Source organism: Pongo pygmaeus, chromosome 4 (genome assembly GCF_028885625.2).
Source record: "Pongo pygmaeus isolate AG05252 chromosome 4, NHGRI_mPonPyg2-v2.0_pri, whole genome shotgun sequence".
Lineage (NCBI taxonomy): Eukaryota > Metazoa > Chordata > Mammalia > Primates > Hominidae > Pongo > Pongo pygmaeus.
This window is the reverse complement of record NC_072377.2, coordinates 39,429,778-39,456,348: the sequence shown is the minus strand read 5'-3', so window position 1 is coordinate 39,456,348 and position 26,571 is coordinate 39,429,778. Positions and strand designations below refer to the sequence as shown.

General features: G+C 33.0%; 1 protein-coding gene across 1 annotated transcript in view; it reads left to right on the top strand.

The window, feature by feature from the left end:
* Positions 1-26,571, top strand: part of C9 (complement C9) — an 80,467-nt gene extending 53,896 nt beyond the window's left edge. Inside the window, exons 8-11 of the mRNA XM_054488289.2 lie at positions 2,137-2,265; positions 3,697-3,872; positions 21,529-21,757; positions 25,252-26,571. Of these exons, the coding sequence (XP_054344264.1) occupies positions 2,137-2,265; positions 3,697-3,872; positions 21,529-21,757; positions 25,252-25,286 (569 nt within the window). The 3' untranslated portion in view covers positions 25,287-26,571. The remainder of the gene's footprint in view (positions 1-2,136; positions 2,266-3,696; positions 3,873-21,528; positions 21,758-25,251) is intronic.

Sequence of the window (26,571 nt, the reverse complement as noted above, 5' to 3'; positions counted from 1 at the left end):
GCCTACTGATACATAGTTATCAGCCTGGCCTAAAGGCTTCGTCTAAGTCTTTTAAGAAAAAAGTAAATGCAAAGTGACTATATTAATAAGTTGTAATCATTCATGTTGTGAGTAATTATGGCTAGTTATAATATTCCTTAACGAGGTGATGGATGCCAGGATGCCTCCTCTCTGCCCTTGTAACTATAGGTGTGTCTCTTAGGGAGGAAAGCGTTGCTAAAAACCACTTTAATGGCTTTTATGGGGTCAGTGTCAAGGTGTCAGGTGTTAAGTGAAGGGTGGAATGTAACTATGACGTAAAAGCCTGATAGTCTCCCCAAGGTCAGTAAATACTTTATGGATAACAAAATATGACATAGCCAGAACCAGCTGGTCTTGATGCCTCAGTCTTGTTTTGGGCAGAGAGAAGCTTTCCTGGGGGGAGTGGAATGTAATGTTACTTAGCTTACACTTTCACAGGGCTACATCCACAGCATAGTGAAGTTGCTGTGAGCTCCACCTGGAAGCTATATTGATGGAGATATCACATAAGGGAAGGGTATAAGAGGACACAGGTCTTGAGTAACCTGAAAATGAGAAGAGAAAGGCTTATGAGTGGTGATCAAAACACAAAGAAATCTTCAGACTAGGAGTTGCTTTGATGAAAAACTCCACAGGATGAGATCTTTAATCCTGAATAACTCAGAAGCTACTTACCTTCCAGCCTTAATAGACAAGGATCATCAGGTCAATTCTAGCGACTTTGAAGAGGAAGTGCTCTTTCTCACTTCTCCAGTGCCAATATCTGAGGACCAAGCCATGTCCTCCGCCTCAATTTAAGATGTCTGGACATGAGTGTCCACTGCTAAGGCAGAGAATCTGAGCCCTTTTGGGTCACCCAGGTTATCTTTCACCCTCATCTTCAGAAGCAGAGTCCTCACACTTCTTAAGGATAAGGTTAGAAATCTAGAATTATGGATTTCTAGTATTGTCTTCGATTTTTATCCTCTCTCTTCCCTTCCCATGGGAAATGCCACCTGATAGTTTCTAATTTCTCACTAATTGTGGGTGCATGAGAAATATTTGATAGATGAATAAATGCCTAAATGCCCCCAGATGTCTACCCCGATACTCCTTGTAGACCCCCGTGATTAACCTCATTTCATTTTTTTCTTTCCTTTTTCATAAAGCATTTTGGCTCCCAGAACAAATAATCACAAATTTGTGTGTATGTGTGTGTGTGTGTTTGCGTGTATGAAATAAGAAATGATAAATAATGGCAAAAACTGACATTGTCAGTGAACTGTGGTCTGGGCTGTTTACCCTTAAAATAGAGGAATAATTATTTTTTTCTGAATTGCGAAAACAGATAATAACTGATAGACTTTGAAAATATTAGGATTTTTCTTTCTAGTAACTGTTTGGGCATCTACACACCATAATGAGTCAGCTTCCAAGACTGATATCTACCAAGTAGCATTCATAGGATGAAAACAAAGTGGCCACATACATCAGCCATCTGTCCAAAGTGATGAACCAGCTACATTAAGGATGAACTGAGTCTTCCAAAGAGGATCAGGAGATGTTGATGTATCTCATCCAAATTATGAAGTTGATACAGAGAAGTGCTTAGTAGCTAGACAGCTCTGGGTTCAAATCCAAACTTACTAGCTGAGTAATGAGCCATTAGTAGGTTATTCAACTGCTCTGCAATTCCATATTTTCATCTGTACAATGAGGACAATATGGACTTACTTCATAAGGCCAGTGTGAGGATTAAATTAGTTAAAGCACACAAAATGCTTAGAAGGATGCCAGACACATGATAAGCATTCAATATATGTGAGACATTGTTGTCCCTCTTCTGTTATTACAGATAAAAGACTTTACTATAACCACCATAGTCTGACCTATATCCCTTTAAACCATGTGGTAGACTTAATGTGTCCTTTGCCATTAAGTTGACAAGCAAAGTCAAAAGGAGGTCACTATAATCTAATATGAGGACAAAGCAGGACAAACATGATGGCACATTTGAATTTAGTAATGGTATATAGGAACCTAAGTAAGGATGTTTCTTGAAAATAGCAAAATTGGAATTTATTTGTGATGTTGATAGACATTATCTAATAATTTCCAAATAAATTCATTAAACAGGTGTTGAACTAAAAGACATAAAGAGATGCCTTGGGTATCATCTGGATGTATCTCTGGATTTCTCTGGAATCTCTGCTGGAGCTAAAGTTAATAAAGACGATTGTGTAAAGAGGGGAGAGGGTAGAGTTGGTAAGTGTGGCCTCACTTGTTAGATTTTGTAAAGCCTGGGGGTAGATGTCAATGAGCACTGCCCTCTTGCAATGAGCCCTCTTAATTGTCTATCCTCTTTGTGCTTAAAAACTATCTTATATTTAAAGCGGTTTTCAAACCACTATAAACACAGATGGCCCACGGACATGTATTCACCAGTATCGCTATTGTGCCAGTTGTATAGTACACAACTCAAGGGGGTGTGATTCACACGGTAGTCGTTTTAGACTTGTATACTTATTATGGCAATAGTAAAAAAGTATCTTCATAAAAAGTTTCCTTTCTTCACCCTAATTTTAACAAAGCTTCCAAATAAGCAAGTGACAATGTTCGTGCATCCATTAACAAAGGACAAGGCCAAAACCATTTCCCCAACTCCACCTTCCATCTAAATTGAAATCCCTAATTCATCCTTAACTTTAAATTGGTGCCTAACCTTTTCAAAGATACAAATATGTTTGGTATAAATATTACTTCCTACTGTTAATCTTTAGCAGATTTACAAGCATGAATTAGTGCTAGAGTTCTCAACTTTTCCTCTAATCAGAAATACCTGAGAACATTTTTTAAACACAAATGCTTAAAGCTCACCTTTAAAGAAAGAGTCAACTGGTAGTGGGGAGGCAAAAGTGGGGAAAAACCTGATATATTTAAAAGCATACCAACCAATAATATGTGTCCGTGATTGAAAAACTAATGATGAAGTAGTGGAAAAAAGCTGAATTTGCCATTATATGGTATAATTTCTATATTTGGTCCTTAAGCTAACTGTGTGATCTCTGGCTAGTCACTCCACCGCTCTAAGTTTCCAATTTCTCTTCTATAAAAATGAAGAGGGGATGACAAAAATTATCTTGAAATTTCTTTCCAGTTTTAAAAATTCACAGCTGTAAAAGACTTACAAAGTTTTGTTGAAAGTGGCTTCGTCTACAGAGAGACACTGAGGAAAAGATGGGTAGGATTTGGGAGTGGAAAGAAATGTTACTTTTCACTTTATTCTTTTTTGATCTCTTCTTTTTGTAATATTAAAACATATCAAAGCAAATGTACACAATATAATTATGAAGGTAAGTTTGCAACAGAAAATATGTATTACACCCAAAGTCATATTTAGTTCCCATGTGTACATGTTTGTATGTGAGGAGCTGTGAAGTAGCAGTGTATCTAGACCATGGGTATCATTTTTATTTTTTAAAAGAGATGATAGAAATCTACAATTGGTTACAAATGTAAATTTCCATTGTAAATTTGAGGTGAAAAAATGCATAAGCAATATTTACAATTAAAATTTAATAAATACATTAGGCTGTATTTTACTAAAAGGACTCAATAAATGTTTATCGCATGTCTTTTTGATAACTGGCCATAGAACTACAACTGCTTCTCTTTAAATCTTCCTTCTCTCCTCAGTAAACATCACCAGTGATAACCTCATAGATGATGTTGTTTCACTTATAAGAGGTGGAACCAGAAAATATGCATTTGAACTGAAAGAAAAGCTTCTCCGAGGAACCATGATTGATGTGACTGACTTTGTCAACTGGGCCTCTTCCATAAATGATGCTCCTGTTCTCATTAGTCAAAAAGTAAGAGACGTGTTTATTTTCAAACAGAAGACTGTGTCATTTTTTATTAAATGTCACATTGTTTCAGGTGAACTGTTAACTTCATCTGAAAGAGACGTGAACATTCAGATACACTCCCATCTCTTCCTCAAAAGGAGGCATGGCATAGAGAAAAGGCATGGTGTAGAGTCAGACCATCCTGGCTGACTTCCTGTCTCTGTCTCTCACTAGGTGTGGGATGTTTTCTGACCTCTACAACACTGAATTCTCTAGGACTCCATCTTTGTTCTGAGAATTTAACAAAATTGCTTATATAGAGCATACAGCACACACTGTAACAAGATAGGTACTCACGTATGATTAATTCCCTCCCGTCGGCCCCTGGCTGTTCTTGCCTTCCCATGGTGTTCCACTATCACGTCTAACACAGGAGAATTGTATTTACTAAGTGTCCTTTTTTTTTTTGAGACACAGTCTCACTGTGTCACACAGGCTGGAGTGCAGTGGTGCGATCTCAGCTCACTGCAACCTCCATCTTCCGAGTTCAAGCGATTCTCATGCCTCAGCCTCCTGAGTAGCTGGGATTACAGATGCACACCACCACATCCAGCTAATTTTTTTGTATTTTTAGTAGAGACAGGGTTTCGCCATGTTGGCCAGGCTGGTCTCAAACTCCTGGCCTCAAGTGATCTGCCTGCCTCAGCCTTCCAAAGTCCTGGGATTACAGACGTGAGCCCCTATGCCTGGCCTAAGGGTCTTTATAAAAGAAATGTTCATAAAGTCTACAAGAAAATAAGACTAACGGTGAACAATTCTTATGGTCAGTATATTTTTTCCTTTTTCTATCTTGATTATAATAGTTTTCAGCTTACAAACCCTTTGGGAGTTCATAGTCAATTTCTTATTCCTAGAGAAAAAAAAAATATGTTATCATTGTAAAGATATAAATGACAATGTTATTTAGCCTCATCTTTCTTTCCCCAAGCTGCCTAAAACTAGTATGCATTTTTCTTTACTTCTTTTACTAATACTATTAGTAAGTGCTTTTTTTCTACTTCCCTTTATAACTTTCAATTTTCTCCGTATGTTTTACAATTTGCTTTCCTCAGGTCACATTTATTTTTGACTGCTCCCTACTCCAGTTTGATTAACTTGAGTTACAGAAATTTTAACATTTTCATAGGACTAGTTATTGGAGAATTTTATTCCTTTATCCTATTTTATTGTCTTTAAAGAATGAGTGAAACCACTAAGACTATCTCCTTTATGTGAAGAAGGAACTCAGAAACTGAAAATTTTTATAATCTATTCTCCCTTTATGTTACAGAAATACAGCTGTTCGTAGATATGCAATGTATTTATGAGTTAAAATATTTTGTCCCAAAGTAGGACAAAAAGGGGAAAAAAAGCTGGTGAAATTCCATGTATGAAATTAAAATCAGAGGATGCTTCTTTGATCTTATTAAATTTAAATCTTACATAAATTCATTATCTTGAACTCAGTAAAATAAGTTTATGTTGGAAGATCTTAAATAAGAAAAAAATGGGTAATTTAGGTGAATATTTACATCCAGGCGAACATCCCAGGAGGCTTATTTTCTCATCTCTACAAAGCAAATTCAACTGTCTTTCTACAAATTCAAGAGTGTTCTCTGAAGAGGTCTTAATAATAGTTCAGCATGTTCTAGAGATAATTTTTTAAATCTCAAGTAAATAAGGCAGCTGCTGAAGATTTACTACTAGATTTATTAAAACTATTCAAAGACCCTCATCAACTTTGTTGGTGCAGTCCTTCTGTATGGATGCACAATATAGTTTATCCCATTTTTAGGGACAACCATTTACTTCCCCAAATTTTCAGATTGGTAGGCATTCCATTTAGACTATCTGTATAAGTTTCTTTCTTCATAAACTGGAAGGCTGGCCTTTTCATATCAACATTCTACCTAAGGAAATGGTAGCTATAGTTAGTTCACTATGGACCACTTTTTAAATTTATCTTCTTGTAGACAGAGTTGAGCAAAAGCAAAATTGTGGGTTTTGTTGACTTTGTATGACTTTTAAGTCTCTGAAGAAACATGAGATATAGTTAAATTTGATCTTGAATTAGATTCCAAGTTATTTTACTCTCATAATTCAGGTAGAAGCGGACCTCTGGTTAACTTGTAGCTATTTCCAGGAGACAATTACACAATCTATGATCACTAATTCATTTTCGGGAATTTGAAGCATTATGTTGTCTGCAGATGACATGTTCAAACATTGGGGATGGTCTTTTAGAGAATTACTAGAACCTCTCCCCACCCACCCTAAACTATAAACTGATCAATATTAAATCTTCTGTAGAAAATTAAATCAATTATCTAGGTATTTATGTTGCAAACCTATTATCTTGGAGGAAAGACCAGAAAGTTGACTGTACGTTCTCACTTAATATTATCAATAGGTTCTTGGAAACTGTGACCTTAACCAAAATGACCTGTAACAAAACCAATTTTACCATAAGCTAATGAATGGGTTAAGTTCCTGTACTGTATTTCTGGTCACAAAAACATCACCAAACTTCTAAATAAAAACTAAAACACTTCTAATATTAAATTTTGAAATACCTGTAAGCTATTCACACATTTTAAAAAGATTAATAAAAACAAGTAAGATAATGATTTACCTGTTTATTCCTGTTCAGGGTAGTCTATCCCAGCAGCTCAGGGTGCAAAGCAGGAATCAGCCATGGACAGAGCACCGTCTCAACACAAGGCAAACTCCACACACCCACACTCACTGAGACTAGGACCATGTAGACACACTGATTTGTCTAGCATGACTATCTTTGGGATGTGGGAGGAAACAAGCAGAACCAGAAAAAGCCCACACAAACATGGGCAGAATGTCAAACTCCCCATGCAGACAGTGACCCCAGCTGAGAATTGATTTTTTTCTCAATATTACAAAGAAATGACCTTGAATGAAACAACATTATTCTGGGACCTGCTGTTTTACTCTAAGTGGAATGCTGTATGAATATGTTACTGAGATTTTCTAAGTAAACTATGTGGTAAAATATATATGTTATAAATATATAGTATATATAATTTATAAATATAATTTATAAAATACTATAAAATAATATAGTTTATAAAATCTATAAATACAGTTATATATGTTTCCATACTAAAGTAACTATAGCCATGCTCTGTTAGGTAGAATCGGTGGTTTTGAGGCCCCATTTGTCTGCTTTGTCAAACCCAAAACCACTTCTTGAGGAATGTCTTGGCCCAGCCCAAAAATCTCTCCTTGGCTCTTCTCCATGCAGAGGACATAGGCTGGCCTCCTCTTTCAGTACCTACTTTTGTCATGGTCTTCAACTTCCATGAAAGTATATTAATTCTATTGCCAACTTGCCTGAATGTTAACACAAGTGGTTCTACAGTTTAACTCAACAGAATAGCTGCACTTTGTTTTCCTCTTAAACCTACTGCTACAAACTAGTTATTAAAATATCAGCTAAGAGAAATTACATTTATTATAGATTGCCTGGAAGATATAAAGATTATTATTTCCTCTAGAGCAATAGCAGCAAGATGAGTACAGCTACAATATTGGCTTCCTGTAAAGTTTTGTTTTTCCATTATTAGAAACAAAGTTATGTAATCTACTGTTTTATTTACTAAAAGGTTGTTATGTAATGCTGTGTCCTCTTTATGAGACTCACAAGAAATATTACTCTTTAATCTCATTTTGTTTCTCTTGGGAATCAGGTGAGTTTTTCTACCTGATTGGTAAGAAATGCATGAGATCAGTAAATTCAGTTGTGTCTTACTCAATGCACTAGAAAATAAAGCTAAATTTGTGACCCACTTCATGCAAAGGGATGGGTCCTCCTGGCGTGAATGTAGTTCATTTTTGTTGCTTTTGCCTCCATCTTGCTTTTTCTGTATTCAGGTCTCCTTTCCCATTTCCCTCAACCACTCATATGTCTATATGTTAAGCTGTATTAGTTCTTCCAGAGTTACATGATATAGTAATTCATGAATTAATTAACCCGTCATTTTTGCTTTCTTGTGTAACTCTTAGCAGTTATGAACCAGATGTTAAAGAGCATCAATATTTTAAAGGGTTGTAGTACCAGTGAAAATCATTTCTAACTCTCTTGTTTAGGGATAAAAAACAACACTCATTCTGTCAACAAACTATAGTTGGTATACATAGTTTATTTTGGATGTCTGAAGGAAATCTCCACCTATTTATTATTAAACTATATTATCAACTTATTTATACTTTAGCACTTTTATGGTAGATTGTATCCTACCATAAATGTATCAACACATGGTAGAAAGATAGAGTTATGTAGTATAGGAGAAAAAGTAAAATCATTTTCTTATTTAATAGAAGATAAAAGTTCATCAGAAAAAGATGGAAACCTTCAGGAAAACTTCAGAAAGTACATTTTAATTTTCCTTTGTCCTCCTGTGGAATTTTTAACTCCAGGATTTGAAGCTCCTCTGAAACTATTGCCATTGCATGTCCTTCATCTTTAACTCTTCCAACACTGTTTATACATTTAATCCAAATTGTATTTCCTTCATGACCCTGTATTCCTGTATCTTAGACTATCTGGCCTTGACTTTCCTTTGAAGGGTATAACAAGATGAATTTCTTTAAAAAAAAATCAAAATAATTCTACCACATGCTTATGTTGTTTGTGCCAATGTGACAATGTTGGTGAGAGGTTTCCTTCTTTCAAATAAATATGACATGGTTGAAATCTGAATCCTATATACTATACACTAATTCATAAAAGACTACACTGGTTAACAGTTATGCTGACTTTGTAGAAGTTCTTGATATATTCCATATATGAGCATATTCACAACTAAAGTTTTGCAAATATCTTCTCCCACTAAAGAATTTCATCTTTAGTGGTGTTTTTGATACAGATGTCCTCTTATGTTCTTTTTATTTTGAACAAATTTTAGACACAGCAAAATTACACAAATAGTGCAGATAGTAATATTGCAGAAGTAGTATTGCAGAAGTAATATTGCAGAATAATATAGATAGTAATATTGCAGAAATAGTAGAGAGAATTCACTTATAAGCTTCATCTCCCAGCTCTTAATGTTAGTAATTTATATAAGCATAGTAAAATTATCAAAATCAGAAAATTCACACTAAGTAATTAGCTAAAGCACAGGTTTTACACAAATTTCACAAGTTTTTCCCTTAATCTTTTTTTTTTTTCCTGTTTCAGGATCCAGTCTAGGGTCCCACAGTGCATTTAGTTGTCACATCTCTTTACTGTCTCCCAATCTGTTATAGGTCTTCAGACTTTCCTTGTCTTTCTCAACCTTGACACTTTTTATGAGGACTGGTCAGTTATCACATCAAATGTCTCCCAATTTAGCATTCAAGTAGGTTAAGGTTATGCATATTTGGCAAGAATACTACAGAAGTAATGTTCTGTTATTCTCAGTGCATCATATTATGGGTTATGATGTTGATGATTTTTTTATTTTGACTTAGTTAAATGTGTCTTTCTATTCACTTTAGTTAGTGCTTTTAATGTTTTAATTAAAGTTTTTTCCTACCTCAAGGCCTTGATACTTTCCTATGTATTATCCTTCAACAGCTTTATTATTTTGCTTTTATATTTAGATCTACAATATTAAACTTGGTCTCACTAAAATAAGGAATACACAAAAAATATTAACTCTCATCATTTTTATTTCACATTACACTAAGTCCTAGCCAGTGAAATAAAGCAAGAAAAATAAATAAAATACCTAAGGACTGCAAGAAGAAGTTAAACTATCTTTCTATACATGGTATGTTGTTTAAATATAAAATTCTTAGAAATCTATAACTCTACACTACATTTGTGTATTTATTTCTCCTTGTACTTGGATCAATTTTTATTTTATGTATTTTAAGGCATATTACCAAGGGCATACAAATTTAGAATTATTACATTTTCTTGGTCAATTAAAATGTCTTCCTTTATTTCTAGTAAATGTTTTCTGCCTCAATTTTTTTTTTAATTACCTATGTTTGCCAGACATCTCTGTTGGTATGCACATAGCACACATTCTCCAGTCTTTTTCTCTCAATTTGTTTGTGTCCTCAAGTTTTGTTTGGATTAGTTGGACTTTTTAAATCAAATGTGATGATCTTCGTTCTTTTCTTTTCTTTTCCTTTTCGCTTCTTTTCTTTTTGTTTTTGTTTTAAAGATCGAGTCTCACTCTGTCACCCAGGCAGGAGTGCAGTGGTGCAGTCTTGTCCAACTGCAACCTCCGCCTCCTGGCTTCAAGTGATTCTTCTGCCTCAGCCTCTCAAGTAGCTGGGATTACAGGTGCCTGCCACCATGCACAGCTAATTTTTGTATTTTTAGTAGAAATGGGTTTCACCATGCTGGCCAGGCTGGTTTCAAACTCCTGACCTCAAATGATCCACCTGCCTTGGCCTCCCAAAGTGCTGGGATTGCAGCCAGGAGCCACTGCACCCAGCCTATTTTCATCTTCGACAAATACTTCTTAGGCACCTGCAGTGTACCAGGCTCTATTGTGGCATTGAGTCTAAAGCAGTGAATAAAAGAAGTAAAAATCTCTAACCTAGCAAACCTTTTCTAATATAATCCAAAAGCACAAGTGAAATAGATATCATAATGTTAACATTTTAGTGTACATTTTCCAGTCATCAGAGTCTTTATCAGAGGTATAGTCAGCCAATTTGAATTCATATAATATAATTTTATATCTTGGTTTTCAGTGAGTAGTATATAGATACATTTTAATGTAATTAGATTTTTAAAAATAGACATTACTTATGTAAAGTAAAATTTATTTTTTTAGTGTAAAGGGCCCTAGGTTTCCACAAACACTTACAATCATGAAACCACCATGAAAATCAATACATAAAACATTTCTACCACACAGTTCTATCATGTCCATTTTCAATCAACTCCTCTTTCCTGCCCCACTTCTACATAACCACTGATCTATTTATTGCCATATAAATGTAATCATGTAACTTTTTGAGTTTGGCTTCTTTCACTTAGTGTTACACGTTTGAGATCCATCCACATTCACACATTGACATTCTTGTATGTATGAGTAGTTCCTTTCATTTTCATTGCTCAGTAGTATTCCATTATATATAGATTCCATGATATAGATTAAACAGTTTGTTTATCTAGTCATCTGTTGAAGGACATTTATTTGTTTCCAGACGAGGATATTTTTTGGTGATTATGAATAAAACCATTATAAATATTTAAATACAGAATTTTGCATGAACATATTTTTCTTTTCTCTAGAAGAGAGATTGCTTGGTCATATCATATGTGTGTTTATACAAAATTACATAAGAAATAGCCAAATTTTTTTCCAAAGTAGTTGCATTACCACCAGAAGTATATGAGAGTTTCAATTCCTTAGATAATCATGTCATCTGAAATAGAGATTTATTTTCTCAATTTCTATGTATTTTATTTCTTTTTCTTGCATTATTGCATTGTCTAATGCATCTAATATGATACTGCACCATTAAGTATGATGTTAGCTGTAGGTTTTACATAGATGATCTTTATCAGGTTGAGGAAGTTCCATTTAATTCCTAGATTGCTCAGAATTTTTATCATAAATAGATGTTGAATTTTGTCCAAGAATTTTTCTTTATTGAGATGATCATATGGTTTTTCACTTTTAATAAGTTGTTATGGTGAATGATATTATCTAAATTTTGAGCAAACCTGGTGCTTAAACACTATTGTATCTGATTTGCTATTGTCTTAGTATATTTTACAAATATGTTCGTGAGTGATATTGATTTGTAATTTTCTTCTCTTAACTATTTTTATTTGGTTTTGGTATCAAAGTAATGCTAACTGTGAAATAAGTGAGAAGTAAATTCTTTTCTATTTTATGAAAAAGTTTTTGTAGAATTGATATGTGTTTTTTAAATGTTTGCAGAATTCACCAATAATGCCATCTAGGCCTTCTTTGTTAGAAAAAATTTAACTCTAAATTGAATTATTTCAATAGATATTAGAAGTCCAATTATGCATTTTTTCTGATTGAGTTTTTATCAATTGTCTTTCAAGGAATTTTTCCATTTTATTAAGCAGCTGATGTCTGTAGATTCTATAGTGATATCCTGTCTTGGATTCCTAATATTGTTAATTTTAAGTTTTTCCCTTTTGTCTTACTTTGTTTTATTTTTAATTAATCTGGTAGAGGTTTATCATTTTTTGTAATCGTCTCAAAAAAGCAGCTTTAAAAAAATTTTCTTTATTTTTTTCCCATTTCAATTTCTATTTCAATTCTTATTATTTCCTTCCTTATGATTTATACTTAAATTTTTCTTCTGTTTCTAGTTTCTTAAGCTGGATGCTGTTATTATTGATTTCAGATATTTTTTTCTTGTCTAATGTAGACATTTTGTGCTGTAAATTGACCTTTAAGCATTTCTTTAACTGTGTCCCGCAAGTTTTGATGTGTTTTCATTTTCATTCAATTTAAAATATTTTCTAATTTTTTGTGACTTCCTCTTCTACACATAGGTTATTCAGAAATGTGGTGATTAATGTATAAATATTTGGGGATTTTTCAGATAGCTTTCTGTTACTTATTTCAACTTTCATTTTGTTTGGTCTGAGGACGTACTTTGTATTATTTTCATTATTCTCAATATATTGAGTATTTTTAAGGCATAGATATGCCTATGTGCACTTGAAAAGAATATGTATTCTGCTGTTGTTGGGTAGAATGCTCTGTAAATGTCAGTTAGGTCAATTAGTTGATAGCACGGCCCAGGACTTCTTTTCCTGTGCCCTTACTCTTTCAATTATAAAGAGCAGAACTTTGAAATGTCTAGGTATATTTACTATTTCTCTTTTCAGTTCTATCAGTTTGAGCTTTATGTATTTTACAGTTCTATCATTGGGTGCATACACATTTAGATTATATATCTTCTTTGTATATTGAAAACTTCATCTTTTTATTCCTAACAATATTATTTGTTAAGAATTTTTTGTATGGTAATATAGCCAAGGAGGTTCCATTTAATTAATGTTGTATGGGATAACTTTTTCCATCCTTTTACTTTGAACCTAGCTACATCTTTGTATTTAAAGTGAGTTTCTTGTAGACAGTATATAGTTGGGTCTTGCTATTTTTATCTAAAGTAACTATCTGTATTTTAATTAGTGTATTAAATCTATTTGCATTTAATGTAATTAATGAAACAGTTAAATTAAAATCTGTACTTGCTAGTTGTTTTTATTTGTTCTGTATATTCTTTGTCTCCTTTTTGCTCATTTCCGACATTTCTTTTTTAAACTGACATATAAGAATTGTACATACTTATGGGGTACATAGTGATATTTTGATAATGATAATGTATAGTTATCAGATCAGGGTAATTAGTGTATCCATCATCTAAAACATTTGTCATTTATTTGTGTTGGGAACATTCAATATTCTTCTTCTAGATACCTGAAACTATGTATAATAACACATAATTGTTAACTATAGTAATCCTACAATGTCATAGAGCACTAGAACTTATTCCTCCTATGTAGTTGTAATGTATCTTTTAACAAATATCCCATTCAGTATGCTTTTTCCCATTCAGTATGATGTTGGCTGTGGTTTTGTCATATATGGCCTTTATTGTATTGTCTTTCCCCTACACTTCCCAACCTCTAGTATCCTCTGTTCTACTTTTTACATCTAAGAGATCAGTTTTCTTTTTGCCTTCCACATATAAGTGAAAACATGTGGTGTTTAGCTTTCTCTTTCTGGCTTATTTCACTTAACATAATATCCTCCAGTTCCATCTATGTGGTCACAAATGACAAGATTTTGTGCTTTTTATGGCTTAATAGTATTCCATTGTGTACATACATTATTTTCCTTAAAAAGAAAAAACATATTATTTATTTATCCATGTGGCTACTGTGAATAATGCTGCAATAAACAGAAGGGTGCAGATGTCTCTTTTATATACTTATTTTCTTTCCTTTGGATAAATGCCATATTGGAATTGCTGGATCATATGATAGTTGTGTTTATATTTTTCAAAAGAACCTTCATATAGTTCCACATAGTGACTATACTAGTTTACATTCCCACCAACAATGTTATGAGTTCCTTTTTTTCCACATCCTTGCCAGCATTGTTTATTTTTATCTGTTTGATATTGAACATTTTTAAATATACTTTTTGGCCCTTTGTATGTGTTCCTTTGCAAAATGTCTCTTCAGATCATTTGTTTATTTTTCAATCAGATTATTTATTTTGTTGTTCATTGTTTGAGTTCCTTCTAAATTCCAGATATTAGTCTCCTGTCAGATGCATAGTTTGAAAATATCTTTCCCCATTCTGCAGGTCATGTGTTGATTGTTTTATTTGCTGTACAGAAGCTTTTCAATTGGATATAAACCATTTGTGTATTTTTGCTTCTGTTCCCTGTGTTTTTGAGATCCTATTCAGAAAATCTTTTCCCTGACCAATGTCCTGAAGCATTTCCCTTATGTTTTCTTCTAGTAGTTTTATAGTTTTAGGTCTTACAATAAAGTATTCTATATTGGGTTGATTTTGTATAGGACAAAAAGTGGGGGGTTAATTTTATTCTTCTGCATATGGACAATCAGTTTTTCCTAGTACAATTTATTGAAAAGATTGAAAAGAAACCAGTTATTTTTCTTGGTACTTCTGTCAAAAATTAGTTGACTGTAGATAGATATATTAATTTCTGGTTCTCTATTCTGTTCCATTTGCTTATGTGTCTGTTTTTATGGCAGTACAATGCTGATTTGGTTACTACAGCTTTGTAATATATTTCGAGATCCGATAATGCGATACTCCTAGCTTTTTGTTGTTGTTGTTGTTTTTTGTTTAAGATTGCTTTGGCTATTTGAGGTCTTTGTGGTTCTACACAAATTTTAAGATTTCTTTTTCAATTTCTGTGAGGAATGTCACTGTCATTTTGATAGAGATTGCACTGAATCTGTAGATTGTTTTTGGTAGTAAGGCCGAAGCCTGGAGCATGGGATTTCTTTCCATTTGTTTGTATCCTCTTCCATTTCTTTCAATAGTGTTTCATAGTTTTTCTTTTACATCCTTGGTTAAATTTATTCCTAAGTATCTTCTTTTGTAGCTATTGTAAATGGTATTGACTTTTTGCATTCTTCTTTGGCTAGTTTGTTGTTCTTTAATAGAAATGTTACTGATTCTTGCATGTTGATTTTGTGTTCTGCAGATTTACTAAAGTCGATTGTCAGTTCTAAGTGTATTTTGGTAGAGTCTTTAGGATTTTCTACATATAAGATCATGTCTTCTGCAAACAGGGACAATTTAACTTCCTCTTTTCCAATTTAGGTTTCCTTTATTTCTTTTTCTTGCCTAATTGCTCTGGCTCGGATTTCCAGTACTATGTTAAATAAGAGTGGTGAGAGTGGGCATCTTTGTTTCAGTTCTTAGAGGGAGAGCTTTCTGCTTTTTCCCGTTCAGTATGATGTTGGCTGTGGGTTTGTCATATATGGCCTTTATTGTGTTTAATTACTTTTATTCTATGCCTAATTTATTGAGAATTTGTATCACAAAGAGATGTTAAATTTTATCAAATGGTTTTTCTGCATCTATTGAGATGATCACATGGTTTCTGTTCATAATTTTGCTCATGTGATGTTTCTCATTGATTGATTTCCATATGTTGAACTATTTCTCGGATAAATCATGCCCACTTGATCATGCTGTATTATCTTTTTGATGTATTGTTGCCATCAGTTTGCTAATATTTTGTAGAGGACTTTTGCATCTATGTTCATTGGGGATATTGGTCTGTGGGTTTTTTTTGTGTGTTGTGTCCTTGTCTGGTTTTGATATCAGGGTTATGCTGGTCTCATAAAATGAGTTAGGAAGAGTTCCCTTCATTTCAGTCTTTAAAAAATTTTTTGAGAAGAATTAGTATTAATTCTTGTTTAAAGATTTGGTAGAATGCAACATTGAAGCCATCTGGTCCTGGACTTTTCTTTGTTGAAAGACTTTTTATTACAGCTTCAATCTCTTTACTTATTATTAGGCTATTCAGGTATTCTATTTATTCTTGGTTCAAGCTCGAGAGGTTGTATGTGTCTAGAAATTTATCCATTTTCTCTAGGTTTTTAAATTTATTGATTTATAGTTGTTCATAGCAGGATCTAATGATCCTTTGTGTTTCTGTGGTATCTGTTGTGATGTCTCTATTTTTGTTTCTGATTTTATTTATTTGGGGCTTCTTTTTTCTTTTTCTTAGTCTAGCTATTGTTTGTTTATTTTGTCTTTCTTTTCAAATAAAAACCTTTAATCAACTTTTTGTTTCACTAATCCTTTGTATTTGTTTTCAGTCTCAATTTTGTTTATTTCTGCTCCAATCATTATTATCTCTTTCCTTCTACTATTTTGGGGTTTGGTTTGTTCTTGCTTTTCTAGCTCCTTGAAATGTATCATTAAGGTGTTTATTTGAAAACTCTCTAGATTTTTGAAGTAGACATTGGTTTCTATAAACTTCACTCTTACTACTGCCTATTCTGTGTATCTTCAGTTTTGGTATGTTCTGTTTCTATTTCCATTTATTTCAAGAAATTTAAAACATTTCCTTCTTAATCTCTTAATTGATTTAATGGTCATTCAGGAGCATGTTGTTTAATTTCCATGTATTTGTACAGTTTCCAAAGTTTCCCTGATTATTGACTTCTGGCTTTATTCCAAGTTGTCTTAGAAGGTATTTAATATAATTTCAATTTATAAAATTTTTTAAGACTTGTTATGTTTTCTAACATATGATTAATCTTGGAAAATGTTCCACGCACTGATTAAAAGAATGTGTCCTCTGCAGCTCTTCTGCAAAAAGTTCTGTAAATGTCTGTCAGGTTCATTTGGTCTATGGTGCAGCTTAAATCCTGTGTTCTTGGATTTTTGATTTTTCTGTTTAGATAATCTCTCCAACGCTGACAGTGAAATGTTGAAGTACCCAAATATTATTTTATTGTTTCACTTTAGATCTAATATTTGCTTTATGTATCTGGGTGCTCCAGTGTTGGGTGCATATATATTTAAAATTGTTATATTTTCTTGCTGAATTGATCCCTTTATATAATGTTATTCTTTTTCTCCTTTTTACAGTTTTTGACTTGAATTCTGCTTTAGTCTGATATAAGCATAGCTACTCTTGCTTGCTTTTAGTTTACCTTTGCATGAAATATCTTTTTCCGTCCTTCACATTCCATCTATGTATGTCTTTACAGGTGAAGTGAGTTTCTTATAGGGAACATATAGTTGGCTATTATTTCTTTCTGTCCATTTAGGCTATCACATCTCTCAAATGGGGAAATTAATTTATTTACCTTCAAGGTTATTATTGATAGGTGAGGACTTACCCCTGTCTTTTTATTGATTGTTTTCTGGTTATTTTGAATATCTTTTGTTTCTTTTTTCCTTCCTGGTTGTTTATCTTTGCAGTTGAATGGCTTTCTGTAGTAATCTGGGCATGTAAGACCCCCTGGGCTTCCAACCACCACAGATGCCTTTCTGCTTCCCCCTGAACTCCAGCACTCTCCCTTTAACATTTCAGTTAAATCTTGTTTATTCATTACATTGTTCCTTTCTTGTCCTGACTATTCTTTTTTATTCAGTATGTTATATGATTCCATTTTATTTCCAGTATTGGCATATTACTCATGTCTCTTTTAAAAAATATTTTTTACTCCATAACATATGATTCACAATATGCATTCTTAATTTATCATAGTCTGCCTTCAAATGATATTATGCTGCCTTATGTATAGTGTAAAACAAATACAACACTATATTTCCAAATCCTCCCTCCCATTTTTAATGCTATTTTTATCATACTGTATCATGAGTTTATAGTGTATGTATATTTTACATACATTTTAAAAAAATTTTTACATACACTAGAAACTCATACTACAATGCAACAACATTTGCTGTAGATAATATATGTTAGAGCAATTAAAACTAGAAAGGTATATTTTTGCCTTCATTTTAGTTATGCTCAGAGCTCATGATTACTTTATGTAGGTCCAAATTTCAGTTCTTTGTGGTAATTCTTCTGCCTGAAAAATTTCCTTTGGCATTTCTTTTAGTGCACGTCTGCTAGTATCAAATTCTCTTGGTTTTTTCTTCTCTGAAAAAAAAAATATTTTTTTCAATGATATTTCATTAGGTGTAAAATTCTAGGTTTACAGTTTGTGTGGGTTTTCTTTTTTTTTTTTTTTTGTCTTTCAGTACTTAAAGATATTACCCCTTTGTCTTCTGGCTTGCATAGTTTTTAAATAAGCAGTATGCTGTAACTCTTATCTTTGACCTTCTGCTTGTAGCATTTCCCTTTATTGTCATCGCCTTGAAGACTTCATTTTAATCTTTGGTTTTCCACAGTTTGAATGAGATGTATATGGATGTTTATTTTTTATTCTGCTTGAAGTTCCCTAAATTTCTGGAGTCTATAGTTTGATTATTTAACTACTTTTGAAAAATTCTTGGTCATTGTATCTTCAGATATTTCTTCTGCCACAATCACATTCTCTTTCTCTCCCCCTCTCAACCCCTTCTTCTAACCTCTTCACTTTTTTCAGGGATTCCAGTAATACATGTGCTAGTCTCTTTCATATTGCCCCACACTCTTCGATGCTCAGTTCTGGGTTCCCTCCCTTCAACTCTTTTATCTCTTTGCACTTTAATTTGGCTAATTTCTACCAACCTTTTATCAAGTTTACTGATTCTTTCTTTTGCTGTGTCAAATCTACTGACAAACTCATCAAAGATATTTTTCATCCCCTTTACCATGCTTTTTATTTTTTACATTTCCATTTGGCTCTTTATAATATTATTGATTGTATCTAGTAAAGTCAAATTTAGTCTACTTTCAAAATACTAAGGCTTTTTACTAAACTGTTTTTAAGATTTTCTCCATTATCTTTGGGTTTTTTTTTCTTTTTGGCAATTTTTCTCTGATAATACTTAGGTGCAAAATTATTTTTAACCATAGTTTTTATTCATAAGATATCTTGTTGTTTTTCACCAGGTCTGGAATATTCTCAGTCATTAGCTTTTCAAATATTGCTTCTTATTTATTCTGTCCTTTGTTCTCCTTCTGGGGCTCAAAATGAATGGATCTTTTCCCTTCCCTTCCCACACTATCACTTATGTTTCCCGTCCTCTTTCTGTGTATCCCATCCTTTCGTCTCTTAGTGCTTTATTGTCAATATTTTCTTCTTACCTATATTGCAATTCATTAACTTGCTTCAGCTTTATCACATTTGCTATTTAACTAATTCATTAATTTGTGTTCTAATATTGGTTTCTTTTTTTAAAATCTATTTTTAATAACTTCCAGTTCTTTGCTAAAATTTTCAGTCTTGTCTCTTATCTCCGTTTATGCAAACAATTGGTTTAAAGTCTGATAATTGTTTGAAGTCTGATAGCACAAACATTGGCAGCCACCATAGCTGTTTCTATTTTCCATTATTTCCACTGGTCTCATTCATGTTGTCTTATTTCCTTGTGTGCCTAGTTATTTTTACTGTGGGCTAAATACTGTACTTAAAATTGTTATAGGAGTAGCCTGATGCCTGGGATAATTTTGTATATTTATATATTCTTCCAAACATATATATTTATATTTGAAAAGCTTCTAGGATCCTCACTAATGATCCAAGATTATTTTAATCCAAACTGGGCTACAGTTTCTGCCAGAGATATCCTACTTCCACTTCCCTCTTAGTCCCCAAATCAAAGGAGAGAATGTCTACCTTGGTTGACCTGAATTCCAATGTTTTTTCCTCAGCCCAGTAATGTGTTGCTCTACCTCCTAGTCTCTCTACTACCTCTTGCTGAATTAGGAAATGTGCCAAGAGGACTAGTGGCCCTAGAATACTGGGCCTACCTCTTGGATTTCCACCTCCTCCCAGATCTTAGATCAGTGATTTTTTATTTTCTTATTAGTTCTCCAGGGCCTTTTAGCAGTTTTTTAAAAAATGTTTGGTTTTATTTTGTTTAGCTTTTCTCATTGTCCTTAGGGAAAAGATGAGTCCACATTATTTAATCCATCATTATTCTTCTGCAGGAATCTGTGGGGTTTTTTCGGTGTTTTTGTTTTTGTTTGTTGTTTATTTGTTTTAGCTCTGGGCTCTTTAGATTCTCATTTCTTTTAAGTGTTGTGATCTCTTGTTTTAAAGTGCTCTGCCACCAAAGTGCCTCTATTTCTAACAGTTTATTCACTCAAACAGCTCTTGCTAGTTACACAATTGAATTTGCTTAAATTAAGTGAACATATAAATTTCCCTATATATTATGATATCTCCATTATAAGAACTTTTTAATTTTTTTCTATGATCATCAAGCTGCACAATAGATCTTCTGAACTTACCCCTTCTATCTAATTAAAATTTTGTATCTTTGGAACAACATCTTCCCGACTTCCTCCTCCATTTAAAAACTTTCAAAATTCTTTACTGTATGCCTGGAATAGTCTTCTCTCTGCCTTGACACCTTCAAATCTCAGCACAATATCTATTATCAAAGCTTTCCAAACTTCCTTGATTTCAGTGTAGCAACTGTGTATCTTACTGCAGGAATTTGAGTGTGCCAAATAAATACATTTACTTCAATTTCTTTGCACCTAATTAAATTTGATTTTGAGGTCATGTCCCTCCATGTTGCTAGATAATTCACCTTTCATTTATTTGTTGGATGGGGCTCAGGAAATTTTTTCCCTGCTGTCTAAATTGGTACAAGAATCCTAACACTTCCATCTGGGAAATGGAGATATAATTTACATATGTCTTTAGTTCATTGTAGTCACCTCAATAACCTTATTGTTCAGGCTCACATGTTCACTAGAAGTCAAATATTTCCAAGCCCTCCATGCCAGGCTTGCAAATGGAAATCACTGACAAGACTGGATTCCTGATACTTCATATGCAGCTTCCTTAAGGCACCCCAAAATACCTGCTATCTCCCAAAATACCTGCTAAATATCTAGCTATGGTTTCTTGTTACTTGAGGTATATACTAACTTCAATCCCCTTTCTATTCTGGAGGAATCTCTTTCCTTGGTGGCATTCTTCTATATTCCTTCCCTCAGCAAAAATTTCTCAATGAATTTAGACTTTTAGAGGAAAAAAAAAAACAAGAAATAAGAAAAAGGTTGCCTTCAGGGGCATTCTGGACTTGGCCTTGCACACAACCCTTCTCTTAGGCAAGAGATAGCAAGCATCTGGTTACCTTCTGGAAGAGAAGGAAGAAGGCAGCAAAAACAATTCACAAAATAATATGTCAATAAATTATCAAGCCAGAAGTTTAAGTCCCTCAGTTCTTCATTTTTAAAGCACATATACTTGTTTTTTTGGTAGCACCTATCACAGTTTCTATTTGAAATTTATGCATCATTATTTTATTAATATCAATCTCCTTAATTCCATAATATGACCTCCCTGATAGCAGACATCTTGACTAGTTTTGATTGTTTAAAAGCTAACATCACATCCGGTAATAGTATACATTCAATAAGCCTTTGTTGAATTAATGAATCAGTGAATGAATAATTAAGTAAAGTGTATTCTACAAGTTCTCTCAGTTAAAAAGGACCTAAAATTAAATGTTTTGCTTCCTTTCAGCTGTCTCCTATATATAATCTGGTTCCAGTGAAAATGAAAAATGCACACCTAAAGAAACAAAACTTGGAAAGAGCCATTGAAGACTATGTCAATGAATTTAGTGTAAGAAAATGCCACACATGCCAAAATGGAGGTACAGTGATTCTAATGGATGGAAAGTGTTTGTGTGCCTGCCCATTCAAATTTGAGGGAATTGCCTGTGAAATCAGTAAACAAAAAGTTTCTGAAGGTGAGGACAATTTATTTGATGTGATTAAAGACAAAAATATGCACTTTGGGGTTATCTAATTTGAAAACTAGCTCTTGAATTACTTTGTATTAAATCTCTAGATTATTTATATAAACAGAGGATAAAGATTGAGTGAATAGTGAAAATGGGTAAATCAGCCTTTATGTGTCATTTTAACATATTCTATTTGTATATATTAAGATAGAATTATAAATAAATAAATTATAATTATTGTATTACTCTTTAATTATAAAAATATTCTTATAGAAAGTTTACAGAAATAAACATCAGGTATTCACTATATAGAAATGATGCATGTTAATACATATATATCATATACACTTTGCATATATTTGTGTTTATGTGTATAGACATAGACATATATACTTTAAAACCCTTTTTTTAAGAAGCAACAATAATACATCCAATTAATTACTTTGTAGCACATCCCCACCCCCCAAAAAATTCTATTGCCTTTTCTCTCTTCTACTACTCAGATACAGTCACTTTCATTAAGTTAGTATGTATCTTTCCAGTTCATATTTTTGTGCTTGTACTAAATATGTATGTACCAATGAAAAATATGTGATATTGTTTTGTATGTTTTTAAATTTTATATAAATGTTATTCACTAGATTTTTATTTTGCGTTTTTAACTGTATTGGTGTTTTTGAAAGCTGAGATTCTGTATTGTATTTTAAAGTTAATCATAAGGAAACATATTATTTTACATTAAAGATATTTTTATTATGAATTTAAAGGGTACTTGTGAAGGTTTGTTACAAGGATATATTGCATAACGGTAAGCTTTGGGCCTCTAGTGTATCCATCACCCAAATAGTGAATATTGTACCCAATAGGTAATTTTTCAACCCTCATCCCCTCCCATCCTCGCCATTTTTGGAGTCCCCACTGTCTATTATTTCCTTCTTTATGTCCATACATACCCATTGTTTAGCTCCCACTTATAAGCGAGAACATGTAGTATTTGATTTTCTATTTCCGGGTTATTTCACTTAGGATAATGACCTCCAGCTCCAACCATGTTGCTCCAAAAGACATGATTTCATTCTCTTTTATGGATGAATAATATTCTATGGTGCATATGTACCACATTTTCTTTATCCAATCATCCATTGATGGACATGAAAGTTGATTCCATGACTTTGCTATTGTAAATATGTATTGTAAATATGTGCTATTGCACATAAAAAATATGTGCTGCAGTAAACATATGTGTGCAGGTGTCTTTTTCATATAAAGATTATTTTCCTCTCGGTAGATACCCAGTAGTGGGACTGTTGAGTTGAGTGGTAGTCCTATTTTTAATTTTTTGAGAAATCATCTCTATTCTCTTACCATATACAAAAATTAACTTGAGATAGATTAAAGACTCACATGTAAGATCTGAAACTATAAAAATCCTAGAAGAAAATCTAGGAAAAACTCTCCTGGACATTGGCCTAGACAAATAATTTATAGCTAAAACCTCAAAAGCAAATGCAATAAAAACAAAAATAGACAAATAGGACTCAATTAAACTATTTTACTTCCTACAAGTAAACATGACTTTAGTCATGTTTCTAATCCTAAGAGTTTATGCTTAGTATTTCATTCTGGTAGAATTACTCAGACTCCTAATAGATTAGTGAGATCTTAGTCCAAGTGTTAATATCACAAGATTAGCTATTAAGATTAACTTTCTATGGCAATCATTGTTTGAACAAATACAGTTTCCTGAAACAAAATTCTAAAACAATTATGTAGCAAAGGTTCACAGCCTCGTTTATCATTCAACCATACTTTCATCTCTTACAATACAAATTTTTAATATTTTATGAATTTTTTACACTTCTCAGCAAATGGCTTAGAAACTCAATCATGTGGTGACAAAATATGTAAGTTAGAATTTAATTTAAATTTTAGAATGATTGATTTATAAATGTATGCTAACTCTGTCTCTCATCTGTCTAAAGTCTCAATCTAGTGCTTTGCATTCCAAAAAAAACTCTCACTCTCCAAAAATGTATACTACTTAGTACTTGGAACTTCTATTTTCTACCTAGTTCTCTCTATGTAGAATATTCTGCTGATTTCTCTGTGATTTCTTTAGTTCTATCTTCTAATTTTCCAATTATTTTATTCAACTTTGTATAGTCGATCCATTTGCTGACCTATTGAGATTATTTTAAAAGTATTTTTCTAAAATTTTGATTTGGTTATTTTTCAATTTTCTTTTGTCTAGTTTTTTCTCTTGTCTAGTTTAATGGATTATTTTCCTACCTTTATATCTTTCAGCATGTTAAATATATCTTCATGGAATTCTTTCAAATTGTTCCAGTATATATTGTTTCTGCAGTGCAATTCCCTGCTAAGTCTACCAATTCATTCTCATGGCATATTATGCTTTCTTCAGTACTTAGTGATTTTTTATTACAGGCTTAGTTTTTGGTGGGAATTATTTCCTGTGGAAACCCTGTCTTCCCTAGATAATGAACATATTCCTAGGGTTAGTTTGTTTCTTAGGAGGTCCTATCATTTTCATCAGTCTTGCACTAGATTTTTATGTAAAGTTCTTGGTTCGGGTTCCATATGTTGTATTTCATAGATAATGAATATCAAGGTCCCTTCCCCAACATATAAAATTATCTTTGATCACTAGGCATTGTTTGGTTGACCTTTCAAACCTGACCCAGGATGGCCCACAGCTTCTTGCTGAGACATTAGACATTTTCTTGCTGAATTTTTCCCTCAAGGTAGATCTTCCAAGCATCCATTTTGACATAGAATGTTCTAGTTTCCAATTTACACTAGCCTACACCCATGATGAGATTGAAAACCATAACACATCAACTTTCTTTTTCTATACCATTTACTTAGCCTGGAATGCTTCCAACTTTCTCTCCCTCAACTAACTGAACCTCTTTCTCCCTTATTCCTTGTGTGTGTTTCTACTTCTAGACCAACGGCTCTCAACCAGGTTGGTCATTGGATTCATCTGGTTCACTTCCTTAAAGGAAAAAAAAAGAAACAAAACAAAACAGATGTCTATCCTAAGCCAATTTAAAAAAAGCAGCTATGGTAGATCCTGCCTGGGCATGGATTTTTTGTTTTTCGAATTTTTTAAAAATCTACTGGTTATTCAAATTTTTAGCCAGGGTTAAAAACCTCTATTTTGAACCCAGTCCAATTAGCATATCTTTGATGAAACCTTCTCCAGTTTCTCCAGGAATCAGTTCTCTATCTATGCTGCCTGAGAACTTTCCCTCTGTTTTTCCAGCACTAATCACATTGACTCTCTGTATACAAGACAAATAGCCCTTTCTGGTATGAAAATGTGCCTTGTACCTTAAACCACATTCTATTCCCAGTACCTAGGCAGTATGGCACAACGTGGTGCAACAGGATAAGAAGGTGAAAAAGTGGATGGGTGGATGTACCCAAAGTAAAATCCTATTGATGATTAAGATTTGATACTCGTTTGTTTTCTCTAGGATTGCCAGCCCTAGACTTCCCCAAAGAAAAATAGAGCTGTTGGCTTCTCTGAGTTCCAGCGGAGGAAAAGAACACTAGTACCTTCAGATCCTACCCCTGAAGATAATCTTAGCTGCCAAGTAAATAGCAACATGCTTCATGAAAATCCTACCAACCTCTGAAGTCTCTTCTGTCTTAGGTCTATAATTTTTTTTTAAATTTTTCTTCCTTAAACTCCTGTGATGTTTCCATTTTTTGTTCCCTAATGAGGAGTCAACAGTGAAATATGACAGAACTGCTTTCTCCCATGGAAAATGCCAATCTCTTCTAAAAAAAACCAAAATTAAATTAAAAACAGAATGTTGGTTTAAAAAACTTGAAAGTAATTTTCAAATTGCTTTGTATGGTTAACATATTCAGCCAGGTCCATGACCACACATCTGTACCATGCAATGTAACTCTTATTTACATTGTTATGTTTGGTTTGGTTATTTGCTTAGGTGTGCATACATTCATTCAGCAAATGCTCAGCACCAGCCACCTGCACAGCAGTTGCTTTTACTAGTCTTAGCTCTACCATTTAAATCTATGTGTCCAAGGGCAAAAACGTATTATATTTGTAAGCAAAAACTACTAGTTTACCAGAGGATGGAAGGGAGATAAAGAGGAGTTGGTTAATGGGTACAAAAATCCAGTTAGATGAAAGGAATAATATATATAGTGTTCAGTAGCAGAATAGAATGAACATAAACTATTAGTTTAAATTATGTGAAATTGCTTCTATTTGATCATATTTTACAAGAAAAAACATCAATTTTATATGGTCCAACTTAATACCTAGCCTTATGAGTTGTATAAGGTAAGGTTACCTACCTGAGAAGCTAATTAACATCGGTTGTACAATCTTATTCATTAGAGAACATGGTACTTATGGTCTGAGACCTTTTGAAAAGGTCTGAAAACTCTTTAAAAAAAAGAAAGAAAGAAAATAGAAAATATATATCAAAATAAAAAAATGCAAAATCAAAATTAATAAATGCTTAAACATCAGCATGTATCATGTTAACTTTATTGTTACTATTAATAAACATTTCACACATTTATAAATAAATTATGTTAGTTTCTCTCACTTGGCAGAAATTCTCAAGAATGCATTTGATTGCTGGGAGATAACAGTAACTAAATTACCTACATGAAAATAATTTCAAAAGCAAAGTTTTTAAAAATAATTTTCAAAATTGTTTTAAATAGCAAATAAAAAGATTGCTGGATGTGGGATGTATTTTAATATGTTAGGTATGATATGGAGATCATGCTAATAAATGTGCCCTGGCCCTTAA